Below are 25,134 nucleotides of genomic sequence, written 5' to 3'. Positions count from 1 at the left end.
ACAGAGCAGAGAAAGGGGATGTGTATTCTCATGGAATGTCACACATAATTATATAAAAATAGAGCTTAACATTTCACTAACTTGCATTGTGAAGCAAACCAAAATATTCTCATCTGAGTGCAAGCGATATATTTTATACACTTCATTTAAAGAACCACAATAAAAAGTAATCATGAAAACCCAGTAAAAACTACATCTTAGCCCTGAGTGATTTCCTTATTCAAGATATTTCCCACCAAAGTCCATAAACACTCCTAATACACTGCAGCATCAAATATTTCCGTCAGTGCAGAGGCAACACTTAGCCATTACACAGTGCTTAATGTGTTACTTCTACACTCCATAGAAACATATAATAAATACACATTAATACTAGGTGTGCTTTATGTAGAAACCAGACCTTTAGGTGCACACACACATATGTGCACGTGTCTAAATTTTAGTGCTGGTATGCTAACCACAACATATGCCAAAAGACCATTTGATCCATCCAAAGAAAAGCAAGGAAAACAAGGACATCCGTTATTTCTTTGACAATCGCTTACTTAAACATCTGAACTGAATGGAATCATATCAAAGGAATTCCCACTTATTGCTAATGGCATTTACCTTGAACTTCATTCAGTTTGGGTGGTGAAAGCCAATCAACTAATTTCACTTTCCAATAGCAATCAGTTTCACCTATTGATTCTGAGCAATTGTAGTTCTGTTTTGTTGAGCTTTACTTCACAGCACTGCATGGGGATATTTGGTTTCATTGAAAATGAAAGAATAATTTTTTTTCCTAAAACATGTTTGAAGTGAATGATAAATCTTTGGCCTAAACTTCTTTGCAATACCTCTTACAAACAACTTAAGCACTCACAAAATTTCATTTTTCAGTATATGCTGGCCACAGTTGTCAATAGACTTTATCACCTCTCTAAGGTATAGATCTTTAGATCTATAAGGTCCGTTTTTCAGATGAAAAAACTGAGGTGGAGAAAACTGGAACAAAGTAAGGAATTCCATTTTAAATTCTGAGACCACCACAAGTCTTATCTTCAGTCAAGATCTCCGGTGTGTTACTAAAAGCTACAGCATACCCTTTCCTGCGGGCGCACTGGACAGAGGAATCTCTAAGACTGACTGCTTGTCTTAGGTGAAGCATCCAATGTTTCTGGATTGTCTTCATTGTGCTACTTGCTGCATGAGGATCACAAAAATGCCTTCATGCGGTGCTTCTGTGTTTTCCCAGACTTGGGTTGAACATGAATTAAAAAAATACAGCAAAGCCATATTACCCAGACATTTATAAGCCTCAGAACAACCATGAGATCCAGTTAAACTGTATGTGAAAGCTCAGCTAGTTTTCATTCTGCCCTTCTGCAAACAAACACACAGATGTTTTTGTAAATATATTCTACCAAATGCAATACTTGGATCCCTAATCCAGTTTAGCTTTTTAAAACAATTGAAATTATATGCATAATCAATCTTTTACATTTAATTAAATAAAATTGCTGGCAGGTTACAGTAACGTCTCTGTATGCAGGACTCATTTAGGACCATTAGCAAATCTGAATTTAATATTCTTTTCATTTTACCAGCATTCACTGGGCTTCACACTAATGGTTCTTTCTTCTCTACTTATTCTTCTTATTAATTAACTTTCAATGTTATATTTTCAAAGAGCAAAACCATACCCTTTTCAAGGATCTTTCATGGTAATGCAGCAGTGTGACTGTGGGCCATTTCTCGAACACAGCTGGATTTAGCATGCACAATAACAAAGGAAGCTACTCCCTTCACGCAGGACCCTGTCCATAAACCTCCTGCCCCTTTAGAAAAGAATGGAATTATATTTCTTTACTGATGTCCCTGCAGACACTGCTGTCAAAGGGCCCTGGAACGGCTCTCAAAAGGACAAATCTTCAATTTGGGCTTTGCGATGCCAATGCTGTGCAAGTCACCCAAAGCCACCAGATATTGGAAGCTAACGAAGATCTGTATATTGTCAAGGGTGAGAGATGAGTCTATGACCTATGAGGCAAAGGCTGTTCCAAAACCCAACATTTTCTTGAGGTATTTGGTTCTTGCTCCCAGGGAGAAAAATCAATCGCAGAGGCCAGATTAATCCCCAAATACCTACAGGAGGCAGGAGAGAAACCTGTGCAAACAGTGCAAGAAAGCAGGTGTGAGACAGGTGATCTGCTGCAGTTTGCTATTGCAGATGTGTTCTCCTATATACCCGAGCTGATCCAGACTAAGAAGGAAGAAAGTGACCCATCAGCAGGAACTGCAGCAGGCACCCATCTCCTGTTTTGTGCAAAAGAGGATTTGAACCACAAAATCTTTCTTGTAGGCCACTGCAGAGTATTCTTGGCCAGCGTTGAAGCTTTTCTTCATTGCAGATTCAAGACAGGCTCCAGACGCTGACAGCAGCATTTGAATTCTGTTTGCGTAACAGCAAACCATCCTCAGCCTTTTCAAGCCCTCTGAATTCAAACACAGCAAAAGATTTCCTGACTGTAAGCACTCTCCCTGCTTTCTTTGTGAAACAGGGTTTGCCACAGGGATCCCTCCTGACGAATGCTGGAGCACTTTCTTCCAGTAAAGTTTCAGTATGCTGTGTACAATGCCAAAAGATAAACACCGATGCTGCGGCATCCTTATGGGAAGATAATTATTATTTGCGCTGAAGTAGTGAAAATTATACAGAGACATAAACTGAAAGAGACTTTTCAACCTCTTTCAGGTTGGAGTAAACCAAGCTATACCTCTATAATCAGCTTAAGGCCACAATTAATGTTTTGTGAAATTAACATTTTTTAAGACTATAATTAGAGCTTACAAGATTCTTTTTTCTCCAATAAATTTGCCATTTAGGAGGGAAATAGCGTCAAAACAGGCACAAGAAAAGAGATAGACAGGAAATCTAGAGAAGAATTTGATGAGTGCAGACATTCACATGCAGTAGAAATAAACCAGATTTTAGTATTTATTCTTTATAATTTAAAAAAAAAAAAAATCCCTAGCTATGACACCAAGCGCTTGCTGTGAAGATAACTCCACTACATTAGATCTGTTTGACACCCACTGAATTCTCTGGTCTTTTTAGTGGCACCAGGAGCATTTTGTGATGAAGCGATTCAACTGAGTAGGACAGTGGCATGTTGTCATTTTCTCAGGTTTCATTACGTAATTCCTACTTATTTTCTTATTATGGTGGTGTGAGCAAAGTTCTGCATATATTTAGAAATTATAAACCACACAAAAATATGTCTGTCCTACTAGTCTGTTGCCAAAGATTATAACACAGCATCTTACTAAAATGAAATACATAGGGAGCCATCTACTAACAATATTCTTGCTAATATCCAGGATATGAAGATATTACACATTATTTGAAACTCTCTGGACCATTACTCCTCCAGAGTAAGGGAAGCTTGCACCTATCTCCAAAATTTGTGAGCTGGCATTGTCTTAACTATCTACAAAGGCGCACTTAGACACCAGTAACTGCAGAAAGGAACAAAGTGGACCTACCCTGTAGCCAACATCTTCTGTGATAACTGCTGTGTCAACCAGGCAGCCTGCTTGCCACAAAGTCTCCTTGATGCTGCAACCGTACAGAAAAACATTCTTTTTCTGGGAGTGTCCATGGTAGTCACAGAATACCTACCAAGATGAAAAAAAAAAAAAAAAAGAAAAATCTTGAACATTGAAAAAGTTTCCTGGATTTTCTTAATACGCACTATAAGATCGCAGGTGGGGTGTTAATGTTGTTGGGTTTTTTTTCCCCCCGTGTCACTTCAGAGTAGCCTAGACTCTGGGCCATGTCTATAACCTGTGTCAAACTTTGTTAGTCAACTGTATCTTGCTTTATTTATTCGATCTGACATGGTCTCAGGGACCCAGAGTCAAGACTAGTGCATTTCTGTCTGCAGCAGAAACAAACATGACACCTGTGCAGGAATCCATGGCAACTCAGGAACCTAAGGGTTCATGGTAACTTATGATACAACAACAGAGCAATTTGTCAGGCGCTTTCCACTTCTGAACTCCTAAACTTCAGCTTTATCCCCACGAGATTTGAAATCTGTGCTTTCCCAAGCAATTAATCATCAGTCTGTCATCTTTAAATTCAAAACCTGTGCTACATAACTTTCAGGAAAATACAATTGTGCAATGGTATTGCGCGATGCTGTCAGATCTTTACATGAATTCCTGGAAGCTGAGCACAGAACATGACCAATCTTCACGGCCAATAATCTTATTCCACACTAATCTATCTGTCTATCTAATTCATCTCTCTTATGTCAGCTGTCATATAAACTAGGCGCAAGGCACATTCCCAGTTTTAGCAGAAGTTTGAATAGCCTCTATAAGCAGATATCGACTCCTATAGAAATGAAAATCACGATTTAATGACCCAAGAGGTAAATATTGACCCAAGTCTTAAAGAATAATCAATCTCAGTGCCCTCTGAGATATGAAGTCAATATACACACTGCTGTTACATATATTCTCCATGTCTTTATCAGGAATATTCAGAAATCTGTCAATGAAAAGACAAGAACTTCTAAAGAGAAGGAATTGGTTCATTTTAAACCAGTATTCACCACTGAGTAGAAAGGACTTTCAAGATTTCATTGAACAGTTTTCCAGGGTTTATTTTGAAGACAAAAGAATGGGTGTAGGAAGGTGGGGAAGAATTACAGATTGATATAAAAAGAGATGGGGAGGAATATGGGGTAAAAAAAAAAAGAATCATAGAATTGTTTAGGCTGGAAAAGACCTTTGAGATCATCACGTCCAACCGTTAACCTAGCACTGCCAAGTCCACCACTAAACCACATTCCTAAGTGTCACATCTATGCATCTTTTAAATACCTCCAGGGACGGTGACTCCACCACCTCCCTGGGCAGCCTGTTCCTGTGCTTCACAACCCTTTCAGTGAAGAAATTTTTCCTAATACCCAATCTAAACCTCCCCTGGTGCAACTTGAGGGCATTTCATCTTGACCTATCACTTGTTACTCGGGAGAAGAGACCGACCCCCCCCTCACTAGAACACTATTTGAAGTGTGGCCACTCCAGTGCTGAGTACAGGGGGATGACCACTTCCCTCATCCTGCTCGACACACTGTTTCTGATACAAGCCAGTTATTGGCCTCCTTGGCCACCTGACCACACTGCCGGCTCACATGCAGCCAGGGGTTGACCAGCCCCCCAAGGTCCTTTTCCACCAGGCAGCTTTCCAGCTGCTCTTCTCCTGGCCTGTAGTGTTGTGTGGGGTTGGTGTGACTCAGGTGCAGGACCCAGCAGTTTGCTTTGTTGAATCTCATACCGTTGGCCTCTGCCCATTGGTCCAGCCTGTCCAGATTGCTCCGTAGAGGCTTCTTTTCCTCAAGTAGATCAACACTCATATATAAATGTATATATATAAATACATATTCTTGTATAAATACATATACAAGAGGGGAAAAACAGATGGAGTAGATGAACTTCTTCCACCAACTGTTAGGGCAAGATTTACCCTAGTATGTTTTTTTCTCAGCTATGCAGTAATTAAGTTTAGCTGCAGCAAGTAAGGGAGTTTATCTTGGAATTGAGCATGTACATTCTTTTAGCTCCTCTGACAAACAGTAGGTTGATATACTGGAGAGGCTAAGGCACCCATGGATAAAGAACCATCTCACCACTACTAATTAGGTGGTCAATTATACATATCTCATAGCTTATACACTGCTCTTTCTTTTGGTTTCTGACCTATCAACTTTCTTTCCTGCATCACTACTCACCTCCAGCTTTCTTTGCAGGGCTCTGGATCTGCACATCACCACCCCTGCAGCATACACTTTCCACACCTGGAGCATGCAAACAGCAACCTACTCAGCAGCAACTGCTCTTGCTTTATTTATACCCATGCCACCCAGCAAAGGCGGAAAGGAGAGGACGAACAGGGCAGTCTGAGAACCGCTCGTTGGTGCAAACCTACAAGCAGCATCATTTCTAAAGGAAAAAAATCCATCATTGCACAGACCCCAGAGACTCAGCCCCTCAGGCTGTTGCGTATTTTGCAGGGCTTCTGCAGCCCCTGCATTTGAAGTAACTGTCTGAACCACATGCAATTATCCTGTAATGTCTCCTCCAAAGAGCTGCATTTATTGGTTCTGCTAATGACAGACATTTTTCCAGCTAGTGTTTCATCTAAGCTATCAGCAATACACAGTCATAGCTTAGGTTAACCACAGGTACCATCTAGAATTTATTCCTATGAATATCAAAGAAGATTTTATATCTTTCGTCTTATTTCAAGGCAGAGAACCCAGCTCAACTGGGTATCAATTACCTGCCAATTTACAGAATTACCAACACACAAGAGACACAATATATTATCTGCCTAAAATATTATTTTATATATCAGAAACTACACAGGGATGATCACATAGTCAGATAGTGGGGCTGCCTGATCAGTAGCAGGTCTATAATTCTACACCTCAAGAAACCTGCAGATGAATCCTTAGTGACAGGTCTGGAATGAGACTTTATTGATATAATGGATTATCAAAGCCAGGCTCTGTAATATGGCTGTTGTTTCAGGTCATGGCTGTCACCAGCTTCCACAGTAGAAGTGTCAATACTACTGAACTATTCTTCTATTTGCAAGTTGCACAGAGCTATATTTTAAACAAGTTTGCTGGATACTGCAGTCACTCCCAATGTTTATATGCAGTTATTCATTGTAATACATTCTTCTGCCTCCTTTTCACACTACAGGGTAGCTTATGTCTCACGATTCAGCCAAGGCTAAGCTGTATTTTGTAGTTTGAGCACCCAATACAGAATTATTCCTGGGATATGGCTGGGCAAACACTAAGCAAATCTGAGACCTACCAGTCCTTTTCTTCCAGCCTGTCTTTCTGTATGGCTGGGACACTAATACACACAAACCAGTTAAACTCCCAAGGCTTGCACTCACTGGGATATGACTCAAGATACACTTGCATATTTTTATCTATTTAAAATTATTTGCCAGCACTGACTAAAGGTAAGGACTGCTTTCTAAATCAAAATCCAACCCTCCTTATGAGTCACAGAACCAGGCACCTTTTAAAATAAAGGAAAAGCAAAATAGAAAATGAAAAGCAAGAAAATCTGTTGGAAAACAGAATATTTTGACTTTTTTTTTTTTTTTTTAATGTGTGTGAAGTCTATTTTTTTCCTTAATAGCATTATGACAGGACTTTGAAACTCAGAGTTTGGAGGTAGACATGCCTAGGGGTTTTTTCCTCACAATGAGCTGCATTCCTTGCAGGCAGATGCTTGTTTCCAAGCTCAATATAACACCTTTGAATGGCACCAAATTGGACAGTGCCTCCTGGTCCCTAGGAAGTTCTTTACATCCCCTCTAAGGGCATCCTGCTCTTCACTAAAGCTCAGACTCTTTATACAAGCTACAGGTTCCCTGTTGATTGCTGCAACTGCATTGCCAGCTATAACTTTAAACCGCAGCAGTTTAGAGTTTAGCACCACAACTACTCAAGGAGAGCACAACTTTCCTTTCCCCATCAGACCTGGCTGCTCCCAAACAAGGTGGTCTCCAACACTCCCGCTTTGCTGCTCTCAGTCAAAAGGAGATCCCTTGCCACAAAGTGCTAAAATGTCATAGCACATCCAGTCCCTCATCTTACTAGGGTTCCCAGAGCCAACAAGTAAAAAAAAAAAAAACAACCCACCACTTAGCAGGCTGTTCTCTATAGAACCTACCAATTAAAATGGCTTTGGTTTGAAAGGCTGTTAACTTTAAAAGTTCTTTCTTTTTCTCCTTCAAGCAGCTTTGCTTTGAAGAAACTGCTTGCACATCCCCAGGATAAATGAAACTAAGTCACTTCACAGAAATCATTTGGCTATCAGTGAACTTGGCTCCCTGGGATCTTGGAGGTTGGAGGAAGGAGAAAAAAAAAAAAAGAATAAGGAGAAACCCAGCAACCAGCTATCTTCTGGAGGAGGCATTTTTGAGCATGTATAAACTAAAATCAATGTATTCTTCAAAGGCAAAGAAAAATCAGTTTACCAAGGCTGACATGCAGCCCATGAGTGAGGGAGATGATAGGATCAATAGCCTCTCTCCACTTAGCAATAATGAGAACTTGCTCTGAGTGTTCAACTGTATGTACCTGGATATGACAAGCATGGTTATGCATTAAAAAAGGCCAAATAGCAAATCACAGGGTAAAACAAGACTGATCCTACACTGCTCTGAACCAAAGGAAAAGGTTGGTGACTAAATTCACAATGGAGTTGAATTTCCACAGTATTCCTCAGCCTGCAGAGTTGAATTTCAGGGCTGTTGCCTTAGCCAGAAACCATCTTCCCTCAAGAATTCACCTAAAGAAGCTCAGACATTTTCAGCTTGTCTGGGGCTTTTCTCATCAAACCCAGAGGGAATTTGATGTCTTTGGACATTTCCTGACTGACCGTAGCTATCATTAGCCAACCTGCCAGTCTGTGCATCTATGCCTGTTCATTAAAATTCGAACCTCCCTGTGGTTTTTCTTCTCAGGGGTCAGAACTATCTTTTTGTTCTGCTGGGCAACAAGATTGAGCAAATGGAATGGGCCCCAGCCCTTTCTCAGTCGCAGCTTTGAGAAGAGACTCATGTCTCATGAATTTCTGGTACCCCCAGACCTAGCCATTTTTTTTTTCATTACCAAAACAACATGCAAGTTCAGACATTTTGAGGGCTGCTTCTTGTGTTTTTGTGATTGCATGGTTTGTTCCAACATGGGCTTTTGAACAGTCCATTCAGGCTAAATATTTGTGGAATTTCTCCTATTTATTGCCATGAAGATAGCAATAAGATATTCATAGTATTTAGCTTAGTTGGAGTACTTCAAGGATATTAATGGGCTTTAAGGAATTTATTTTCTCACTTATATTCCAGGTGTGCAGAGAGTCTGAAATTTGGAGTTGTTGGTTAGAACATTCAGTAAAGAATAAATATCCAAGACTTTCAAAACACTCAGTAAGATGAAAGTGAAACAGCACATGATGCTTTCCAAATCACTCTAGCTTTAAAACAAGACTGTTCATGCAACTGCAGTAAGCAATCCATATACAATAATTCACAAAAGATCATGGAAGAGGCTTACCAGAGGAGCCCGGCCAATGCTGCGCAGGTAATAGAGAAGACCTTTGGCATGGTAAATAGTTGGATGGAGCTGCGAACTGGGTGTCAACCACTGTCTGTTCAGATCATCTCCACTCAATGAACAACGGTGGCTGAAATCAGAAAGAAACACATCACAAACTAGCAAAAGCTGATTCCAAAAAGTTTCTGATTCTGGCAAGCCCTGGCATCAGGACAGGGAATGTATATTAGAACACGGACATAAAGGTTTTGAATATCTGGCTAGAACGAACCAATTTTCATTATTATATTTTATAGGTGCTTATAGTATATGACTTTTATAATTTCCTTTCCTTCCTAGGTTCACATAGTGCACAGTCCTGTCAGATCAGAAAATAAATGCAGTTTTTCCTTTACCTAAGTACACACAAATAAAAAGACTACTTATAAACAAATATTCTTCAGAAATATTCTAAATTCTGTGCTGTCTATGAAATTCACCCAGCTTACACAGAGCACAGGCTTCTCAAAATCTCCACGGCAAACAAGCACATCCAACTCCTACTCATTCTAATTGAAGACAGGCACTTGAAGCTCTTCGACCAGTCTGAAATATGAATGCACTTAAATGAGATGAGCTGGATATCTCATTTAAGCTTCTCCCCTCACAAGAAATGCCACTATCTAAAGCACATCAAGAAGATCTTGATGCATGCTACATCATTATGTAGAACAATTACCTAGCTTCACTGCAAAGGCTGAATAAAAAGCTAAATAAGGATCCCAGATCTGCACTGAGAAAATGTTTCTCTTACTTGGCTCGAAAATATTCCGTTACTGACTCAGTGATCAGTGGAAGGTTGTGTGGGATACTTGACCGTATGGAGCAGTATGTCACTGTACAATTTTGCAAAATCCAACTAATCTCCCTTGTTAGTGACTGTGTGTAGATCAGAGCCTCCTCACAGTTCTCAAAGGATTTGCTGTAATTTGCTTCACAATTTTCAAATTGTGGTGTGCTGATAAAATTCAGGAACCAGTCCTGGAGCATGAGGTACTGTGGTAGGCCCTCATCTTCTCCATACTCTCCAGTTCAGCACTAGAACACTTCTAGTGGCATTGTAATCTTGGACTGGCTTGTGCTTCAAAAATTTAAAAAAATATATTTTTAAAAAATCTTAAGTATTGGATGAACTTCTAGCTATGGAGCTGCATCCAGCTTTGCTGATCCAGCCTCCTAGAACAAAATAAAGCACAAATGTATTTGTGGGGACACAGCCCTCTGTTGTATTAGCAGAGCCTTGCACTGGAGCTATGGTAACATCTTTGGCATTATCAATGCATTGCAAATGCTGCTTGAAGAAAGAGGTTGTAAATCAGGTAAGCCTTAAAAGAAAAGGGAATAAACAATGGAAACTGCTTAAGAATGGAAGACAAAGAAATAATAAGAGTCACTAAGAATATTTCATACATTTTTAATGTAGAAAAGCAAGGTCTCTAATGCCATCTTGGGGTTTCTGGCAACATCACAAGATCCATTTTCCAGGTTTACTGTAGTTTCACTGTTATCTGAATTCCCTTCTTTCTTCATAATCCATAGTACCCATGTCACTCATTCAGCAAATCAAAAAACATTAGCAATAGCTAACACATGGGAGCTCAGCAAATGCGGCTGTGATGCTTCTGCCAAAAATTCTACATGAAAACATGACAACTTCTGTTACATTTGTCAAAGGCTCTTCAAATAAAGTTACCTTTAGGCTCACCTCTTCTGATCTTCAGGACAACAGCTACTCAAATGAGATTAGCAGCTGTACTTCTGCCAAGAACTTGTGTGCTTACACAGTTTCCTTTCAATAGGTATAACTTCACATAAAGAATCATTGGCTTGCATTCAGAAACTCATCTTTCCCCAATGTAGCCAGTAAAAAAATAAGATCCAAACACTTCCTTGACATAAGCATGTGATGTCTTCCTGCACCACAGTTATATCAGGGAGCACAATTAACTGAAAATAACAACAGAATTTTAATTCTGAGGGAAAGGATCATAGCTGGAATTTTATTCTCATACTTCAATTTAACATCAAGAAGGAAGAAAAGGAAAAGTCTTATTATTTCAGACCTACAGAAATACCTTCTTAACATTGTAATTGCTTACAAAAACCCCTTCCACTCTTTCCACTTCTCCTGTGGGGATTAACGCTAGCTTGTGCCTACCCAAACCATCTGCACGTGTGCCTTTGCTAAAATACCTTGATACATGCTGGAAGAGTCCAACATACAAAGCCAAACATACAGGGGAGTAAAAACAAAACCATTCAGTTAATACAGATATTAATGCCAAACAAACTCCAAGCTCAATTTTTATTTCACTATTTCTTAGACTAAAAATCTCCATTAAAAAATTCCTTATTCCTTCAGAACATATAAAGAAATACCATAGACCTGTTAGAAGACCATGTAAGAAAAACTCCTAATCAAGTCTATTAACACACATTAAACCCAAGTAGATGGTGGGACAAGGCACTAGTGTTTCCTACTGCTGAAGCTGGTTCCACTGTGGCCCGTGGACTGCAACGCATTACTCGCACATGAACAGAGCTTCCACGCAGCATGCTGACATCTCTGCAGTCCACAGCACCCTCACTCTTCAGACAGGTTTCACCCTGTCCATAATACAATTTACCAACTCTCTTGCTCTGATACAAATTGTGACTCTTCTTGGATGTGACTCTATGACAAGACAATCCCCTCCTCTGCAGTTCACAGATGCTGGTGGTTGCTTAGTATTAGTTTAGTAAGTGTAATCCAAATCTAAATCAATAACTTGAGAGCTCTTATTTACTGCAGGGAAGGAAGGTAACATCCCTGCATGTAGGCAAGAGCTGCAAGACAATGTTCAGCTTTGCCCCTTCAATGATTAACATCTCTGCTCATTTAAATAACCTTTAAATATTAGCCCAAAGCCTGACAGCTTGTATCCGCAGCTCTTAAGGAGATGCAGAACATTAATTAAATTATGAGATGCAGATTTTTCCCATTCTGCTCCATCCTCCCATACTGTTAGTCTGTTTACTTATGTAGATACCAGCTCCCTGGCAGCCTTGTTTGCCCTTATCCCTTCCTTTCTTCTCTCTCTTTCCTAACAGTGATGACATCCTCAGATAACGGTTTTGTCCGTTATGCTCTGCAACCAAGGGTGAAGGTAAAATATTAAGCTGATTCCAACTGCTGATAACAAATAAAGGGGCTGGGAAGCTGAGACTAGCTTTGAATGTCTGGCAGGATTTAATGAAATTCACTGCTCAAATCAAAGGCATTTCTTACAACACAGTTCCAAGCTATTATATTTACTTTAAATGTTTTATGCGCCGTTTCGCCTTTGCAGCATTAGCAAGACTAGCTGTCACCTTGGATGGGACTAGTAACAGCTGAAAGGAAATTACAAAAACATTTTCCAAAAAGAATTCCAATAAGTGAAGAAAACCCCAACTCTGTGTTTCTGTATAGCCTACCTGTAATTCTATTTGTTACGTATCTTCCACCCAGATACATTCAAAACAATTAAACTGAGTTTCTCCTGTTCACAAGCCTGATGCTTCTGTTATAGCCCTGCCTCCTCTTCTACCTTCACATAGCCAGGACATTCTTTGATGTGTATCAGCCTATGGGATAGCTATTAGCGACCTCTGGGGCAGTGCGTGGCTACGAAGCAGAGTAGAGCACAAGGAGAAGAAACAGATGCATTTGACCTTCTCCAAGCAGACCCCCACGGTATTTCTGTATCTGTAGAGTGACTCAAGAGAAGCTATGGAGCTGGTGGAAGAGGAGGTCCTCTGATCCTTGCTAACTAGACTCTTCTAAATAGACATGGCCAGAAAACAGATTGCCACAATGATACAGAGCAAAGCATTCAGTTAATGCAAAGTTCAGCATATACTGTTGCCCAAGAAAATAAACACTTGGGTAGTCTGTCCTTCAGATGTACTCCACCAGTGCCACCTAGTTCAGTAAGATGAAAAAAATCAAAGCACTCAAGCCATTCAGTCCCTGGAGAAAAGGTAACTCGTGACTGTTTCCAAGCAGAGTGAATTCCTCCTTAGGTGATTCTGTTGGTGAGTGCTAGCTTTAAATATCATCATCATATGGCACCAAGAATATTCCTATTTCTATGCAATCCTCAGCTCTAAAGATTGATAAATGCAGGTAATCATGTAGGAGAGCTACTCTGTGAAAACAGGATCCCTACCATCTGAAGCTGATACACCACAGACAGAAAGATCAGGTTGAGATTCCTCTTCTAAGACCATAGGAAGTAACTGAACTTCTGATTGGAACATTAGACTCTTGCTTTCAAGGCAGGGACACCTCACAGGGCATTAACGAGAAAGAGACTAGGTAGCTAAAGAATGGACTTGTTCAGTTTAAGACAGAATTGTATTTTACAGCTGTTTGCACTTTTAAGACTTTGCTTTTAATCTTGTACCTCAAAGCCTGACATTAAGTTTTACTAAAGATGTGTTTTCTTTGCCATTGTACTCTTAAGCCTGCTTGGCTTTGAGGACAAGGTGACCTCAAATACTGCACAAGCCACATATACAGAAGAGATGATACCTGGTCCTAACTTAAGCCATAATAAGGTCAAGGGCACCTTTTAGTTGATTGCAATAAGCCTAGATCAGTGCCTTACACAGATACAAAAATGGGAGGGGTGGGGAGAGAGAGAGAGAGAAAGAGATAGATACATAGCAAAAACAAAACAAAAGGGAACAGGAGGTGCAGAGTAAAGAGATTGGGGATAAATATAATACACAAGATATTAGACAAGGAAGAAAACAAAAAATGGAGAGAAAAGTTACATTTTAAAGAAAAGATGTTGCTGTGCTTGGAAGATAAAATGATTCAAAGTCTCCTGTCCATTACAGATAAATGGAAAGACGGGGCCTATCATATTGAATGAATGATGTCAAGACCGATAATAACAGCACCTGGGTTACAGGGAACTATAAAATCTAAAGGGATGCATTGCGTTTGATATGTAGAGAGCAGCATCACCATTCGTTGTGCATCTTAAAAGCAGACAGTAGTACTAGCGCAGGATAAGAATATCTATGTAAAAGGAACTAGGCACAAGTAAATATCAGGATGCCACTGAGCAGCACGGGGCAGCCTCAACCAGCCACAACATGCTGGACTTTATAAATAACCACTGCCTAGGATGGAAGCAGAAATATTTTCATTAATGTGTTTTGGTCTTGCCATTAAGAAAGCCCAGAGCAATCTGGAGAATAAAAAAGGCTGCGTGTGGGGGGTGTGGGCAGGCAGGATCCTCCATTTGTCCTAATTTTAAATTTTCCAGAGATCAAGATCAGTGATGTGAGAAAGCATCATCATCTTTAAATTATAAGCCCTCCCTTATAATTTAAAGGAAGTTGTTAGAAATATAACCGTTATTTTCTGTCTTTGACTGGCTTTGTTCAAGCCCATGTGCTGAAACCATCATGACTATACTCATCATATGTATACTTCACAGAGATGCTCATCCAATGCCACCAGGCATGGTGTCATGGTATTGCCCTGTGATGCCAACGATCATTCCAGAAACAGAATATCACCAGAACAACATAAATATTGGAGGCTTTACATTGAGAGCAATCCAATGAAACAGCACGCTTATGTGATTGTATTGGGTTTGTTGGCAGGGTTTGGGCTGCGGGGGGGCTGCAGGGGTGGCTTTTGTGAGAAGCTGCCAGAAGATTCTCCTGTGCAGATGGAGCCAACACCAGCCGGCTTCTTGACAGACCTGCTGCTGGCCATGGCCAAATGATAATAAATTGCACTGATTTCCCCACTTTGGGTCTGTTTTGCTGGCAACGGTAACTGCTGAGTGATGTCCCTGCCCTGCCCTCCCCCAGGACCCTCTCGTTCTGTTTTCTCTCCCCTGCCCAGCTGGGGAGGGCAGGGACAGAGCGGCTGGGTGGGTGCTGGGCATCCAGCCAGGGTCAACCCACCACAGAGTGATGTAAACCAAACTGGAATTTAAATATTTGGATATTTTTCAGAAGCTTTAGAATGGCAGCTAACTAGTCTTCCATCCCCTGAAATTTCTGCGTCTTAACAGCATAAGGCAAAACACGAAGTGCTGAGAACTTCTTTGTAGAGCTCTTCATTTTATAGCAGACATATGTACAGACTTGCAGTACTGCACTGTACAGCTGGAATCAAAGACACGGGAACAGAGGGCAGGGTATTTTTTCCTACCATACTCTGGACTGCACCACTGATTTCATAATGAAATATCTTTCCCACCATGAAAATGAGCCACTTAAAGCTCCCTTTGGGACATCTCACTTTTGCATCTTGTCAAGCCCCAGGGTATCCCTGCAGTGAGGTGATCCCTTCACCTGGTTACTCCAAGAAGGGAAGAAGGTGATGTTTTTCCTTTGTTCAGGGGGTGAAGTTATTAGAATTTCCCTTGTTTACAGTGAAATGCAGGTGACTAGCTTCAAGGCGTATACACAGACACTGATGAATGGAACAGTTCCCATCAGCATTACTGCAGACAACAGTTCATTTCTGATAATTCATTCTTTCATTTTGGCTGCAAGCAATGTGAACACAATGTGAGCCTGTATAGTATAACAGGCTCAAGAGCAGTTTCCCTTCCCAACATAACCAAAGCGTCTGGGAGTTCAGCAGCCACAATCCTTATTCCATATCTCTTTTTCCTCAAGCATGCATTTCATTCCTAAATTATATTTACAATCCCCTCCCCACTTACTTATGACCTACTGCAATGCTAATTGCCCTCAAGCCTCATTTGCACCACATCTTACTATCACACCTGCTTTCACCATGAGTAAAGGCCACAGTTAGTATTAGAGCACCAAGACAGACATGCACTGTTTAACTCAATGATGAAAACCAAGGCTGGAAAGTCAACTTCTCCCAAGAGATTCTCATAAAGTACCAAGCAAAGGTGATTTTTCAATCGTACTGTGAACTCTTACTGCCTATTTTACTCCTAAGCCTGTAAGAGGAATTTTTTTTATTACTTTCTTCCCTTTTTTTATTGCACCTTATACACGCACACAATGCCAAACTTATATCCTGAATGACATGTGCTCTCTGGATACCAGCCAATTTAAGGATGCCTTTGAAAGGATCTGTCTCATTTTGGACTGTGGCTGCTGTACGACTCTTCCCTCCCGGCACTAATGAATCCATGACGTATAATGCTTCCTCTTGGGCGAATGCTATCCTGAAATATCACACTGCCAGCTTCTTCTTGCCTCCCTACAGCTGAACACTGATACTAATTAGCGTAACGAGCCTTCAGTGTTTCACTTGCTACATCTGACCGATTTTGTCACAATGGACAATCCTTGCTTCCCAAGATAAACGATGCAGTTTGTGCTCTTCAAGTTTGGTGCATGTAACTGTGTCTCTGTGCTTGCCCAGTTCCCTCTGTTATAAGGATCTCTTTTCTCTCCGTGGACACATTTCATTAAGTTGCATTTGGGCACAAATCAGTTAGACACACAGAATGAAATCTGCTTCACCCCAGCTAATGCTGTCAATGTCATAATCAAGTAAGACAAGAAGTTCACATGACCTACTGAAAAGGTCAGTTAACAGCATTGCCACAGATAAGCGAACCTCCCTCCCAGTTCCACATCAAAGGATGCCCATCAGACTTCTATTTCTTCTAGTTGTAACAACAGGAGCTATTAAATTCCAGATAATTCATTCACTTGTATTTGCCCACACTTTGTACCATCATTTATGAGAAAAATGCAATAATGCTTTGTGCTGTTTTATGAAGGAGCAAATAAAAACAGCGTTCTCAGTTTCTTGTCATTGTCCATGAGATGGGGTCATCTCAAGAGTCTTTTCAAACACCTTTCAAATACTTTGTATATAATTGATTAAAAAGCCTTAAACCAGCATTTTAAATCATTGGGTTTGGATGGAAAATTCAATTTTCAGCACAGGTTTCATATAACAAGTATCTACTTTCTGCAGGACGTGTTGACTTTTCCTCACCAATCAAACACTCTATTCCCCTTAAAACTTTGACTTTTCGGCCAAAACTCCAAATGGTACCATCCAAAATATCAGAACTCTTTAAGAAAGATGTCTCAGCATATGTTAGAAAACAGGCACTTGAGGTTTTTTAGGCACCAGTTCCTCTCTATCAGAGGGTCTTTTTGCCTGGGCCACACGTCCCCGAATGCAACATGACAGCCATTCAGTAAGATGCAAAATTATAATGCAACATGGGAGTTGTAGTTTGGCTGGGGGAGCCAGGACAACAGGACAGCCAAACAACTCCCAAATGGCACCATGATGACACTTCCAAATGGAAATACTGCTTTTAAATGGGAATATTTGGCTCCAGTTTTGACTACCTGTTATTCATAGAAAAGCTTAAGCTTTGCATAGTGGGGAAAACCATATTTTCCCAAACAGCACCACTTACATCCTTCTACAAGCAATGTCAGCAAATCCTAATTTTGCAGGCAGGGACATTGAGAAGTGAAGCCACTCAGCAACAAAGCAGTAAATCAGTGAGAAACCAGGAAGAGAACCTAAGATCTGATGAAAGCATATCAAATTAACTAAAACTTCACTTTTAAATTAGTGTCATTTAGCCTGTTTCTAATTCCTGTATTCTGACTTTCTTATTTTAAATGTGGCTTATACCCATATATTTGAAGAGGATTTTTAACTGACTTAAGCTAATTGCTCACATATGGGTTGCATTGAATTAACTGAGTTGATTTAAAAATCTGTTAGTTAAATCAGTGCAATCTCTGCATATAAATGAGTACTAAGAATTGCAATTTGCAGATGATTGTTCTAAAACCTGAGTGAAAATAAATAATGCATAAGGGCAAACGTGGCATCATAGATTAAGAGCGAAAATCACATCCAAAGGGGTTTGTAGAGGTTCAGGAAAAAAATATAAATAAAAAAGAATGTGCAGTGATGTCTTCAGATCTGTTAGCTTTTCCTAGAATCCTTACTTAGCTGAAGAGTCCAGGAGGTAGTGTTCATTCTTAGTGTCCTCTACTTTTGTGGAATTTAAGTTGTAACTAGAATGGGAGGAAAGGGTCTCAAAGCAGTTGCTGTGAATCCGTAAGTTCAGGTTCCTCCAAACATTTTGCTAATAAGTTACAGAATAATTGGACTACTACAACATTACTGCCAGTAAGTAGTGAAGAACCCTTGTACTTGTTTTTTAACAATGAGGCAAGCCCTGCACAAGGAACATGCTGCAGGATACAGTTCTTTCCTGGACCATCACTAGACCATCCTGGCCTAACCCTATTCAACATCATCTATAAGGTTTTGTCCTGTTTCTAATGCCCAGAATTCAAGGACTAGGCATTGATTAGAGCATCACCCCCCTATCCCAGAAGACAAGTCTGCTTGGAAACCTGCAAGCCCTTTCCAGTCTGGGGTCTGCAAAGCTTTTCAAGTACGGAAATCACACTTGTTTAAGCAAGCTAACACCCCACTGCAAAGCAGGACAGTGACCTGCCAGCTGGCAATGAAGACAGAAAAAAGGGAGAAAAAGGCCACAAAGAAGAGATAAAGGTGAGGAAGACTGAAGTCACTCCTCCCAAGCTGAGGCGCATTATGTCCCCTTTCCACCACCTCAGCCATCTTCCTCAATAAAAACAAGCAGCAGGGACAAGTCTCTGCGAGTCACACCTGCATGACAATAAGGTGGTGGTATTCCAAAATAAGATGTCTTTGAGCACATATATTTTCAGCCCTATAGTGGCTGGAAGGTTGTTTTGCCAAACTTGTTCTGTTGTGTTCTGAAGAGAGGTTAATAATAAACTTTAAAAAAATAAATTTAAACATGGCTGCTCTAGATTAGGCAGGATTGCTTGTCCCCCTGTAATGCTGAGTAGGCTCACACATTCATCCTTCAGCATTAATTACCATTGCTCAAAACCCATGCTGTTTTCCTTCTCTAAAAAAGAACTGGCACAGGGTAGGTTTATTTTGTCACCAAGTTCCTCAGCTTAGTGTAGAAGCACAAAAAGGGACCTCATTTTACATGAGGTCTATCAATATAAATGTGATTTATAGTGCAACTGGCCATAGGCTGACATACATGAAGACACGCTATACTTCCTCCATTAGTAAATTATAGTTCCGACAAAGCAGCATTAACTGAAATACACTGAGTGGTAGTTTACAAAATAACACAAAACCAAGTAAGTAACTTGCCAATTCCTTCAACTCCTTTCCTTTGCGAGGCAGGCATGGGTTAGCTAAGGAAAGTAACACTAGATTTTGTAGCTGTTCATGCTAGAAGAATTTCCTCTTTTTTTCCCCCACACCCTCCCCACCCCATCCCCCTTTTTTTTTTCCACCAGCCTTGTTGTAAACCCAAGTATTTTGAAGATATCGCTGCTAAGATCTACAACATCACAGGAAATTCCCACTGTAGTGGCCTATAGTATTATGGGACTTGACCTCTACCAGCTTCACAGGCTACTTGCATGGCAAATATGATCTCTCTGCAATAAAGCAGCATTTCCTCACAGGTTACTCAGCAATGACACATATGAATGCAGGCTTGTTATATTTCTTCTTTCTGATATGGGATTTCTAACTGCCTGTGAATTCCACTGAAGAGTCAGGAGTTCCTATAAAACACTATTTGCTTTCTTTGCAATAGCTGTCCCCATCTGTGGAGATGAACAGTATTTATGGATCAGACCCGTTTGCAATACAGATTCCAAGTCAAAACAGAAACCAAAAAACCACTCCGTCACCACCACAAAACAAACCCAAAAGCAACCCCCCACAAAAACCCAACAAAACCACCTTCTTTTATTTTCTTGTTATACGTTCCACCTGACTTTGAAGGGATGTGGTTGTTTTCTATTTAACCGGACATATGTTCCTGCGTTCTTTCTTTGCTAGCACATGGTATCTTCCTTAGAGATGTTCTAGCCCTATATAATACTTCTCTCCAGTGCTGTGAACTCATGGCTAACACTTTGCCCGAGTCCCTCATGTATTCTGGGAAACCATTAAGGCTTTGGAATGCTTGAGCAATAAGTTAAAAATACCATTACTACCAGTAACTGGAGATTGCTTCATGCAATAGCTAGTAAGCAATGCATAGCAAATAATTTGACAAATCATTCCAGCTACAAAACAAAACAAACAACAACCACCCCAAAATGCCACTTACACTGTTGTGGACAATCCTGCTTACAAATCTGTGTACTATCTCCCCTACTACATCCTTTCTGTAAGAGTTTTAGGTAAAGAAGAGAAGAAAGATTGAATTCTTCCAGTGCCCAGGCCAGCAAAAATATGTGTCTTAGGGCTGCCACACAAAAGATGAATTTGCGTTGTCCCTATATGAAACCTGGCAACTACTACCAAGGACACGTCCAGCCTGTAGACAGCAAAGTTTTACCAAAAAAAAAAAAAAATGCATCTGTTCACCAGGATAAGCACATTGAACCATAATTATTTAATAATGGTAAAGCGGAGGGAGACAAAGAGATAACAGTTCTGCAATTCTCAGCAAAACAAATTCAGTCCTCTGCTAGCATGAAGCTAATCCTTCAGCGTGTCCTTAGAGATCAGGCAACAACCACTCCAGCATTGCCAGAAGGGCGTTTGGGGGACTGATCTGCCAGCAGGTAGAGCAGGCAGTCATGGAGAAAAAAAGCAGTTTGGGGTTATGTCTGTAGATGTACTAAGCTCTCTTTATTTGTTTACTTTCCCCCGTGCACATGCACTATGAGCCTTCAAACCTCGGTTGAATGCTAATTCTGATCCTAAAAAACTAAAGCAAATTGCACTTACATAACTGCTCATCCAAGCACAGTGTCTCTGGGCACTTCACAATAGTAAAGTTAAACGAAGCATTCAATACACACTTATTAAAATAAAGTATCCACTAGAGAAACCTGATGGGCTTGCAGAGCTCTGCAAAACATTCAGAAAAAAAATTAAAAGTGTACACATAACAAGCAGCAACTGATAGAATTACTGTAAAACCACAAACCTGAACCAAATTCTCCAGAAAGCTCACAAACCCTAGAAAGACTTGGACAAAAGTTGTGGAGAGTTTATTTAAGTGCTAAGTACAGCTGGCACTGAAAATTCAGGGTGCGTAGAGATTCAGGATTCCTAAGAGGTGCTATAAGAATTTCAGGGGAACTGAAAGACTTGCGGTAGATACCATCCTGAACACATTAACTGCAGAAATCTCACTGTAAGTTTCTAGTAAAGAAAAACTAGGGCACTAGATAGGAACAAATGTATGAAAGTGGTTCATATATACTTGTGTGAGCAAAAAATCTAAGCTGTTTTTGCATAGCAATTGACAAATTTAATTGGGGACTAGTGTGATCAGAAAATTCCCTCTTGAAACAGATTTCTAAAGAGAAGTTACTTGAATACTGAAATAAATGACCTGATTTTTCAAAATATGGAGCTACTCATCACTGCCTATTGAAGTTCAATAGACTTGCAAGCACTCAGCATCTTCCAAAGCCACGAAATTCTTAACTAGCATCCAAAAAAAAAAAAAAAAAGATTGGGGCAACTAAATTGTGGTCCTTACTGTTCATTTTTAACTCTGTTCTTAAATCGAATCAGGAAGTTTGAAAAATCAGAGGATATCATCAACATTCCAAAATGGAGGATACAGTGCTTTATCCAAAAATTTGCGGCTTTTTTCCCCTTAGCTCTTCCCTACTACCCCTTCCACACACTTGTTTTTAATGTAATACAGAAGAATAATCTTTTAAAGAATAACAAATTGTGAAGATTTTGGGATTGATGGCTAAGTGTGAAGACACCCATGAAGAAAACTGATGATCAGCATCCCAACTTTGTAGCAAAATGTTTTCTTTAAAAAACCTTTCAGATAAGTGGCACTGTCCTTTTTCAGTGAGTCAAAAATATCCGATCCTGATCAAAAGTTGCAATATTTCATAGAAAAGTACATGATAAAGTACCAGACTGAGTCCCTTATTTAGATGTGGAAAAAAGGAGGAGAGCTCTGATACAACCCTTTGGTCACCTCTTGTAGGACGTATAGAAGGGTAATTTACAGCTATAGCTCTTCTACTTGGAAGACCCATGGGTAAAAATTGATGCAGTGCCATTGAAAGCAATTTATATCTACTGGCTGATCTAACTCAGCACACTCAGATACTATCCAATAGTACCATGGAATAGGACCACGTCATCTGTCTTTACAGAAACCAACAACTGAGGGCTACAGTGTTTCTCTGACTAAACAGAAAAGTCTTTTTGACCTCCTCATGGGGAAAGATGATTTTGCATAGCTGTATAAAAGAGCTGAACACTTTTTAACTTTTCATACACATTTAGAGTCAATGAGCGAATGACAACACTGATGTACTGCAAAGCCCATCATACAGGGCAATACAACATTGCCTCTAAGGAGAAACCATGCCAAGCTCGAACTACGAACCAAGAGGTTTTCAAAACTGTTTATGGAAAAGAAAAACAATATTCTGTCACTGCTGAGAAACAATCCTAGATGCGACTCGAAGACGTTATTTTCTGTGGAGATGTACTCATAATGTGTGTCTCAGTAGAGTAACATTGAAAGAAAGCACAGAGGAATAAAGTTTTCTCTGTTCCAAGATGGATTTGAAAGAGAAACAAGCATAGTGCCTGCTTACAATCCTAACAAAAGGCAAGAGGGCTAACAAGCCTCTAGAATATTTCTGATGACATGTGATTGTGCTTTTTTTTTTTTTTTTTTATATAATTTCTGCAGGACTCCTTCTTCATTGAGCTATCCTATCACTCACAGACCCAAGAGAGATTAACGACTCAGCTGTATAACGTTTAGTCAATATAGATAAGCCCATAGAAATATCTCCTAGAAAAATCAATGCACAAATTCAAGTAGGCCATTCTGATCAGCTGGAATAAAGGTTGCACAAGGTTGCCAATTATTTTGACCAAGACTGTGAAAACACTGAGGAATAAAGAATGGCATAGGAAAGACCTTAAGATCTAAGTTGTCTTCCTCCTACATATAAAGTAACACAGTTCAGTTGTCACAGTTTGTATTTAGGTAAATCAGTGCTTTCTCAGCTTGGTGACTTCTCATCTTTTTGGAATATTTATAAGCAAGTGAAGTCACTTGTGCCCGCAGGATAGGACCTAGCTAAAATTCCAGCCAGTCTTCTGCCTTTCTTGACCAGCCCCATTCCAACAGTAATGTGTAATTAATAATGCTATATAGTGCTGAAAAATCCTTACCAGTTGTAATTTTTAAGATACAACAATGTTCTCACACCAGAGAACAAGAAAATTAGCTAAGAAGAAAATTACCTCTATTCCAGCTGAAACCAGGACAATCCACCCTTCAAAAAACCTCTGAGAAATATACAGCATTTTCTGGAAAGCTGATAAAGTTTTTGTTCTGATTTTGTGGCCAGCTGCCAAGTTGATCACCAAAAATTGCCAATGATTTAAGCAAAAAACATATACTAAATCAATCATAGTTGCTGCCATTTTTTGGATGTCAGAAATCAAGATCTACCATTTTAAAAAATAATTAATCAACCCTACCCTCCCTGAGAGTATGGAAAATGCACTTTTAATGTGAAATCTCCATTTCAAAATGGCCATCTTTTTTCAATCACTCAGACATTTTGAACAATTATCATTAAACCCCAAAAGCTTATTTAAGGTATTACTGCCACCACTGTATAGATGGGTAAAATAATTAGAGAACAGTTTAATGACTTGTCTGAGACTGAGTGGTAAACATTGGAAGAAAGTGGAAAATTGATGAATGAAAGAGCAAAATAATCATTTTTTTTTTTTTTTAAAGCTCTTCACAACCACTGAAAGTAATTACTTTGTGGTCCTCAAAAGTTGATGCCATGAAGGATGCTTATCTCTATTCCTGAGCACTGAAAATTACTGGTGACACAAAGCAAAAAGGGATTGCAACCAGAAAAAGAAAAAAGGAAGAATTAGGTCTATAGAGCTCATTTCCCTTCAGCTCACAAGGCAAATTTGTTGGCCTGAAAAGCACACTTACTGAATTGCAGCACTGAATGTATTTCTCATGGTGTGACTCCACAGCTGCAAAATCCCAGCTGCAATTAGGTAACTGTAGGGCTGGACGTTTTATCATTTTTATATGTGCAGGCACTCCAGCGGTGGCTGTGGCAGGCTGCAGCTGGCCTGCCATCAGTCCCCAGCTGCTGCCTAGCAGAAAGGCAGTAACTGCAATTGTGTGTAAACATTAGTAAAACACAAATTTTGTGGGTGTTGAAATGGGTTAAAATTGCTTAGCGTGGTTTCAGTCTAGCACTTCCCAGCTCTGTCAGGTGAATACGACTTGCTTGGAAGAAATCACAGAACATGGTTGTACACCATCAGACAGGGAGACATGATTAGGTGACCTCCCAAGTGTTAACTCTTCAAAAGGAATCACTGAATTTCAAAGTAGAAGCATTTTAGAGGATATAAACCACTCATGATTCCAGTTGTGAGCCATTCTCCAGTGATTAAAGATTAGGATGGTTCCTTTTCCTCACACTTTCCTCAGTGAGGAGGATTCCCATGTCTTCTGCAGCACACAGTACTGGTTGCTGTCCAAACAAGATGCTAAGGATGAATTAACAGCATAGCAGTTTACATCCCAAACCACAATCTCATGTCTTCCTCTATATTAAAGTTACACCTTAGATGCTTCATGTTGGTGAATACTTCTGAATACATCCTCTGGAGGGTACAAGCACAGCTCTTGTTCAGCTGGTATAAGTCTAAAGTAATTCCATCAGAAGACACTGACAGTGTTAAAAGGACTTACTTAGTGCTCAGCACGCATTCAAACCACAGGATATTTGAGAATTTTGCTTGACCTATGGCATTTGGATGTCCCATCTTTCCCTTCTTTGATCCCCCAGTCAAGCCCATTTGATCTTTAGACACATTCATACCAGTTATAGATCTGAAAATGAA

General features: G+C 39.9%; 1 protein-coding gene across 1 annotated transcript in view; it reads right to left on the bottom strand.

Annotated features, from left to right (window-relative positions):
• The window catches only part of AGBL1 (ATP/GTP binding protein like 1), a 332,766-nt gene that overhangs the window by 128,098 nt on the left and 179,534 nt on the right, over window positions 1-25,134 (bottom strand). The window contains exons 19-20 of the mRNA XM_037393817.1: window positions 9,141-9,270; window positions 3,529-3,660 (exon numbers count right to left, since the gene is read on the bottom strand). Of these exons, the coding sequence (XP_037249714.1) occupies window positions 3,529-3,660; window positions 9,141-9,270 (262 nt within the window). The remainder of the gene's footprint in view (window positions 1-3,528; window positions 3,661-9,140; window positions 9,271-25,134) is intronic.

This window comes from Falco rusticolus, chromosome 7 (genome assembly GCF_015220075.1).
Source record: "Falco rusticolus isolate bFalRus1 chromosome 7, bFalRus1.pri, whole genome shotgun sequence".
Lineage (NCBI taxonomy): Eukaryota > Metazoa > Chordata > Aves > Falconiformes > Falconidae > Falco > Falco rusticolus.
This window is presented reverse-complemented; position numbering and strand designations above follow the sequence as displayed.